This window comes from Genypterus blacodes, unplaced genomic scaffold (genome assembly GCF_046128005.1).
Source record: "Genypterus blacodes isolate CSIRO-AG114 ecotype Tasmania unplaced genomic scaffold, CSIRO-AGI_Gbla_v1 ptg000067l_1, whole genome shotgun sequence".
NCBI classification, from domain to species: Eukaryota; Metazoa; Chordata; class Actinopteri; order Ophidiiformes; family Ophidiidae; genus Genypterus; species Genypterus blacodes.
In genome coordinates this window covers 16,937,538-16,945,000 of record NW_027466879.1, presented here as the reverse complement: position 1 = coordinate 16,945,000, position 7,463 = coordinate 16,937,538, and the positions used below count along the sequence as shown (strand labels likewise).

Sequence of the window (7,463 nt, the reverse complement as noted above, 5' to 3'; positions counted from 1 at the left end):
TAAACAATTGAATACATTGTATCTTTATCAATAGGATGATTTATTTAGTAAGAATTAATACGATTCATGTGGCCAACGCCTAACTATGCAAATAAAGGAGGTAACTGAAAAAGAAAAAAGTATAAATGTAAAAGAGATGGATGTTTAGACTCTTTAGTCAGACAAAACCAGGTAAGTACAAAATATGACAAACTGGTTTTGAATGTAATCATTGCAAGAATTTGGGAGAAAAGTCAAATTCCTGTTCATACACAAGCTCTGTCTACAGCACCGTGCACAGTGAGCGACTGATCTCACCGTCACAATGTGTGCTGTCATGGCGACGGATTTGAACAGTGAGTATGTTCCATCAGCTGTTGTACATTCCCCAAAGAATAGAATAACAAGCTAATCCTCTGTCAAACGTGACAGACGCGCTCTTTAATCGAGCACTGCTGATTTCCTTATTTAGAATGTTGCCAACCTGGGGCATTAATGCAAGCTTACAGGGAATATATTTAGCTAATGCAGCATATTAGACATTTCACTTGCGTTCAGGTGAATTGCAGTTCTAATGCATGACATCATCGAGTTGTTTTTAGACAAAACGTCGGTTATTCCTACTGATGAAACCAATACAATCTTTTTGACAATTGATTTTAGACACTTAATCAGTAAAACAATTTAAGATCTGCTACCTATCGCTTCATAAAGACATAGAGGTTGACGCTAATATCGTCATTGATATCCAAATTTGGTCTTTGCATTTTACTGCACAGGGTCACGGTCGTGTCTAACTAATCTAGTATCTCCGTTAGATAACAAATAAAGCCTGGTTAGATAGTTGGTGAGTGAGCTGGACTAACCTTAACGAGCAGACAATCTGATTAAAAGCTCACAGGGCGACGTTCAGTCCACCAAACGGCCACTCAGCTGCTCATTTAACACAACCACCACGATTTTAAAACAGTTACAAATGTTTTATAAATGCATACCGAGGACTCCTGCGGCCTGCTCCAGAACTTTTTCCAGCTTCTGCTTGCTCCTGCCCGCGATGGCCCATTTTAGGTTCCCGTTCGGACCCTCGGCAACAGTTCGAGCCACCTCCTCCACTACAAACTGCCCCGTGAAGCCAGAGGCACCGAAAATAACGATATGATACGGTCTGCTAGGGGATGTTTGCACACACACCATGGTGACAGCGAGCAGGATGGAGGAGTTTACTGCGACAGGCTCGGGTGCGTGACTGGGGAGCAGTCTGAGCCTGACGGCGCGGTCGATTACGGTTTTAACAACCCTCCTCTCGGTCTACTTCCCTAGCACTGTCATGCTACTATGCTAACACAGGTGTTTAGCCACAGGGGTTTACGCTGTCACTTTATACTGACACTAAATTTAAACACGTCGGGCACGTCTTGAAGTCAATGGGTAAGAAATAATGTTGAGTTCTTTCACGCTTTTATGGAACTAATATCTGAATTAATGTATTATTACGTTTACATTAGCAAGGTAGCCTGACAACTTCCGCGAGTTTCTGATTGGGTCATCGCCGATGCCAGACGACAATGACGTCATCCAGATGAGCCGGCGTCTCGTCGCAAGCAAACACCACGAGAAGTGCGAAACAGGAAGGACGCGGAGTGGTCAATGTCACGCAGTTCAACCAGCAGACACACCGCCACTCGACAACATTGACTCGCAGCTGTGGTCTGATTATGTCGTCGGACTTGCAGGACATTCTGACTTGAGGTGGGTCTTGGTTCCTAGATGATAATGCCATAATCCTGCAACTAGCCATCGGACTCTTGGCGAAGCAGTCTCCGTAACGGGCCCACGCGCTCATGTAACAGGATCCTCCTGCTGTTGTTTTGCTACTTAAACTAATGATGGTTAAAGTCTAATAACTGTGAATGGCATTGGGTTTGGGTTAAGTCCAGTTAGGCTTAGTTAGTTCGTGGTCAAGCGAAGTGTGAACAACCTCCCCACGTGTCCGTACTGTTTGCTGGCTCTGACATTTCACAATGCAGAGATCCTTGTTTTATAGCCTATAGATGCTCTACAGTTGATGACTACCTAATTCAGTTGATTAAGCATTAAAATTCTAGAGGTATGATTACTTAAAGCGGTACTAGGGAGGCAGTAGCTCAGTGGGTAGATCTTCCGCTTGGGAACCGGAGGGTCGCCGGTTCGAGCCCCTGCCGAGGTGCCCCTGAGCAAGGCACCGAACCCTACATTACATTCGAAGGGTGGTAATGTAATGTAATGTAAGTCGCTTTGGATAAAAGCGTCTGCCAAATGCTCGTAATGTAATGTACTACATGCTATGCATGAAATTGAATACTGCAGATGGTTCTTGTCAGCAAATTATTCATGTTAATATTACGCTTTGCTTTTCCTCCCTACTTTCTTTAGTCGGTGTCCTCCTGAAGAGGTCTCCCTGGCCTCCTCCTGTTATCTCTGTCTATAGCCACCCATTGATCCACCATGACCACTCAAGTTTGCAGAATGGTGGAGTCGGTGATGCGCTCCGCTCGCTGCCAGACCAGGAGAAGCAAACACTGTTCACATGGAAAAGCATTTGCTCCCGCCGGCCTCTCTCGTCTGTGTGTTCATCGAGTCCCCTTACTCCAAAGAAGGACATTTAGCCTGAACTCTCAATTCTCTGGTCCTAGTCGGCCCAGTTTTGGCCCAATTTCCCAGCAGCCCTGTGCAGAGAGGAAATCCCCCTCCTCAGCCCTCACACACAGGAACCTGTCTGCTGTGACTCTACAGGTACAGTGCTTATGGAGAGTATTCTGAGACCTTACATTTTTGCAGACTTTGTGTTGTAGATTTAATTTTAAATTGGTAAATATCCTATTTTGCCCATCAATCTATACTCAAAAGCTCATAAGATAAAATGTCTCAAGACATTTTTGCTATGTTATTAAAAAGCAAAAACGGATATTCATTTAAGTATTCAGTCCCTATACTCAGTACTTAGTTGAAGCACCTTTGGCAGCAATAACAGCTTCAAGTCTTCTTGCATATGATGTGATGTGCCCAGACTGAGGCCCATAGTGCTCTGGAGCAGGTTTTCATTTAGAATAACTCCATACTTTGTTGCATGGAGCTTCCATCAAGTCTGGCTGAACTCCCAGTCCCTGCTGAAAGCATGATGCTGCCATCACAGTGCTTCACCATGGGGGTAGTATTTTGCAGGTGATGAGCAGTGCCTGGTTTCGCAGTGCTGTTTAGAATTGAGGGCAGATAGTGAGAATCTTCCTCTAAATGCTTTTTGGCAAACTCCAAGCAGGCTTTCATGTGCCTTTTACTTTGAGTGGCTTCTGTCTGGCCATGAAGCCCCAGATAGGTGGAGTGCAGCAGTAATTTTCTGTCCTTCTGGAAATTTCTCCCATCTCAACAGATGTTCTCTGGAGCCCAGCTAGACTGACCTTTAGGTTCTTGGTCACCCTTCTTATCAAGGTCCTTCTCCCCCGGTAGCTCAGGTTGATTGGGCAGCCAGCTTTAGGAGTCTTCCATTTGAGATTGATGGAGGCCACTGTATGTTTTTTGTTGCCTTCTAAATGAAAAAATAAATGAAATGTATATCTGTCTCTAGGGCCAGTATCGTCCTCTGTGCCAGTATGACTTCTTGGACATTTCGGATGTAGAGGGGAATGTCCAGCGTGCTCAGGCCTGTAAAATAAACAGACAATTCATAGTGGACCCTGACCTGGCTACACTTGTAACGCAGCACATGGATATTGACCTGCAGGACTCCAAGACTGTTGTCTTTGAAATTAATCCAGGTATGGACAACATGTACAATTTGTGAGAGAGAGCATTTTTGTTTGGATGTGTGATTGGGACGGCAGTAGCTCAGTCTACAGGGGACTCGGCTTGGGAACCAGTCGGTCGCCCGTTCGAATCCCCGTATGGACCGAGAATGTAGACTGGTAGCCCGAGAGTTGCCAGTTTGCCTCCAGGGCACCGAACCCCAAAACTGCTCCACGGGCGCTGTATCATGGCTGCCCAGCGCTGACCCCTCTCTAATGCATGTGTGTGTGTTGTGATATGTAAGAGGGGCACGTAAGACGCATTTCAAATGACGTGTTTGCATGATAAGGCATGTAATTTGACCCAATAAAGTTTCTCCTTTCTTCCTGGATGTAAAATAACACCAGTGCTTACCATATGTCTATGTGATACAAACTTTTACAGTGGTTATAATATGACTCTTGTGCAAATGAAAGCAGTAAATTCACAGGGTGTGTGTGCATTGTTCCCAGGGCCTGGAGTGCTGACAAAGTCACTGCTGAAAGCTGGAGCTCAGAGAGTTGTGGCTCTCGAGGGAGAAAAGACCTTCTTCCTTGATCTGCAGGTAACATTCACACACATATCTGTTAGGAATAAATTGCATTGTATCTTTACATTGAGCTTAAGCTGTCCCTAGTTCTAACCTAACTCAATATTTAATGGTCAACATGAAGACCAGGATGTAGTCTGTTTTGTCTGTGAGGTGTGGTTGCAAGCCCACTGTGGCCTCGCCTGTCTAAGTGTTATTATATATTACGTCATCACTTTTTCTTATGTGTCACTGTGAGGAACACATTGGTAATGAGTTTTTGTTTGAATCAAACATGTTTTGTTGTTGTAGGAGATTGAAGGTCATCTTGATGGTCAGCTGGAAGCCGTTTACTGCAATTACTTTAAACTCGACCCCATTGGCAGTGGAAAACTCAAACCTCCTGTAATGTCCAGCGACAAACTCTTTACTGATCTTGGAATATCGGAGTCAAGCTGGACTGATGGTGAGCAAAGAAAAAAAACATTTACACCAATACTGTGCACCCATTTCCATGCCATTCAGAGTTGTGAGCTTCCATGGTTCTCAAATTAAAGTGCCACAAACTCGGGATACAATAGCAGGGATCTGTGATACTTGCTGCAAACATAATCTTACCATAATCTTACCTGCTCAATAATCAGTGTTTTGGGAGAAAATGCTATCGTATTGAGAAAGTTTTAGCTGAATGACAACTACATTATATAGCGTACTGACACTGATGTTTGTTGTTTTCTGTATGAGTGTATACATTTACACGTCTTTTCCTGTGTGTGTCTAGATGTCCCAGTGAAGGTGGTGGGCATCATGCCCCCCCGTAATGAACGAGGCTTTCTGCTGAAGCTGATGTACTCTTTATTCGAACGACAGTCTATCTTCAGATATGGACGAATAGAGCACAACCTCTTCATAAGCGAGAAGGAATATCTGGTAAAGAGCTTTAAGTGAAGAAGTACCAGTGTCTGTTAATCATAGAAAAGAACTGTGTGTTTTGCCCTCCTCTTGTTTCATTTGGGGAGGCTCTGAGCTTAATCCCATCCATATTTAATGACTAACAGTTATCGTGATTACAATCATCAACTTGGTGATCCATTCTGAAGATTGCTGTATCCATGTTGGTGGCACTATCACTAGTTAATGCTGGGTGAGGCTGCACCTGGTAGCTAAAATGACTGGATGACCCAATTGTTTGTTTAGTCTTTCTCTGTAATAATTAATGCCACTATCTCTCCATCAGGATATGGTGGTTCGTCCAGGTAACATGGCGAATTACAGAGCCTTAGGCGTCCTCTCCCAGATGGCCTGTGATATCGAGCTGCTGCACAAGGTATGCATACCGGACCACAAAGACTTACTTTGGGGCATCACAATGAAAGAAAGAATCTTTTTGTAAACAGCGTCTTCATCTCTGTACGTGCAGGAGCCCTGGAATTCATTTGTGAGCTCTTCAAAGCAGAGCAGTAAGCCTTTGGCTAAATCCACGGTAAGGAAAAAAGCCAAATGCATTAAAAATTTGACATTTGATTCGTGTAGTGACTTCAATAATATATTTCCCTCACGTTTCTTTCTCCCCGTAGCTTCCTAATAATCATCGGTGTCTGGTGCGTCTACGTCCACGGGCTGACCTGTTCTCTGGTGGACTCACTCCTTCCAGTGCTTCCACTCTGCTTTTCATGATCAAACAGTGTTTTGCCAAGAGAAGAGCTAAACTCATTAACAGACTAAAGTGAGCAAGGCACACAAACACAGCCATTAAAAGTCATTAAAGAGTGTCGTGCACACAGCCATACAGTCCACACTTGCTCAATCTGTAAGCAGTTTGATTTACCTTGTCTCTTATGTTTTGTTTTTTTAGCCTCTGGTCACCAGACAGTGGGAGTAAACTATTATCTGAGATGGGCCTGCCTGACGACATACTAATAGGTAACGTCTACCCAGAGCAGTACCTGGAACTGTTCCGGCTGATCGTCAAGAGTCAGGAGTTCACACAGAGCTGGCTCTACAAGGAGATTCTGGAAAACCAAGGGAGGAGGGGTTGGGCATAGAATACACATACAACTGGTGCATTTTTAGAGATCATAAACTGAAATATACACCAATGTATATGATGTAAGATATAAATTGATGAAATTTCATGAAATGAATTCAACCGTAATACACACAGATAAAAGATATAGAAATGTTCATGAACTTAAAAGAGTCATAAATGTTGCTAATATGGATACAGTGTTACCTGTATCAGTATCTTATTTTCAGAACACACATTTGCCTGCATACTGAAGGGGGTGAACAAAGGGGTGTGTGTGTGTGTGAGAGAGCCAACGGCAGATGGCACTGCGCTGTCCTGAACTGGGGTCCCTACTGGGTGAGCTTTCAGAGCTGAGACCACTTTTTCACATTAACAGTCACAATATGCTTCTAAGTGGGTTCCAATGAGGGTGAAACAATGGATCTTGTGGGATGAAAAGCATTAGGATTGTCTGCTAAATGTCAGAAATCGGTGATTGAACAACCTCGCATGTCCATCACCTCAGGCAGATGATTTTGCCATAAATCTGATGTTTGTACTTGAATTGTGAAACTGCTTTTGCAGCATAACATGACAGCAACAAACATTTACTGAATGCTGCAGTAAGACCTGCATATGAATGAAGTATGTTATACGTATGCCTTGTATATTTTTGTATAGTCATTTTCAGTGCATAAACTTGTCTAATGTCTGACAGGCCTATTGTGTTTTATTACAGAAAATGTAACATGCTTGTCTAATTTCTTAAATCATTAAATCAAACTTCGGTAACGGGTCTGAAGGGTAAATGATTTACTGTTCTGTTTTGCTCCAAGAAGAGGTATTTTGAGGGGTGTGGATCACTTGAATAGATGGTAAATCTCCCCTTTGTTGATCCCTAGTTGCACAATGTTTACAATACTACTGCAACAGTCATACAGTATGCTATGGTCCCTTTCCATTTAAGAGTGCTGGCACTGAAATGTCATTAAAACAGGACACTTGTTATTAGAACACACATCGAAAGCTACAAAATAAAAACAAAATATTCCATAATAAACATGCTTTGTGGTTTCATTGACATAATTTTGCAATATTGCTTCTGGAAAGACTGGGCCAGAATCCAAAAACCTCTTGGAGGGTCCTGCA

The 7,463-nt window shown here is 43.2% G+C and overlaps 2 protein-coding genes across 2 annotated transcripts in view; one reads left to right on the top strand and one right to left on the bottom strand.

Annotated features, from left to right (window-relative positions):
• LOC143004566 (saccharopine dehydrogenase-like oxidoreductase) overlaps nucleotides 1–1,280 on the bottom strand; it is an 8,046-nt gene extending 6,766 nt beyond the window's left edge. Inside the window, exon 1 of the mRNA XM_076155562.1 lies at nucleotides 975–1,280. Coding sequence (XP_076011677.1) covers nucleotides 975–1,173 — 199 coding nt within the window. The 5' untranslated portion in view covers nucleotides 1,174–1,280. The remainder of the gene's footprint in view (nucleotides 1–974) is intronic.
• Nucleotides 1,281–1,563: 283 nt separating this feature from the next.
• Nucleotides 1,564–7,374, top strand: tfb2m (transcription factor B2, mitochondrial). Its single transcript, XM_076155561.1, has 10 exons — nucleotides 1,564–1,728; nucleotides 2,392–2,751; nucleotides 3,581–3,770; nucleotides 4,251–4,342; nucleotides 4,619–4,772; nucleotides 5,088–5,236; nucleotides 5,544–5,633; nucleotides 5,727–5,789; nucleotides 5,884–6,032; nucleotides 6,162–7,374. The coding sequence occupies exons 2-10, from the start codon at nucleotides 2,464–2,466 to the stop codon at nucleotides 6,349–6,351; spliced, it is 1,365 nt and encodes a 454-aa protein (XP_076011676.1). The 5' UTR covers nucleotides 1,564–1,728; nucleotides 2,392–2,463; the 3' UTR covers nucleotides 6,352–7,374.
• The last annotated feature ends 89 nt before the right edge of the window (nucleotides 7,375–7,463 follow it).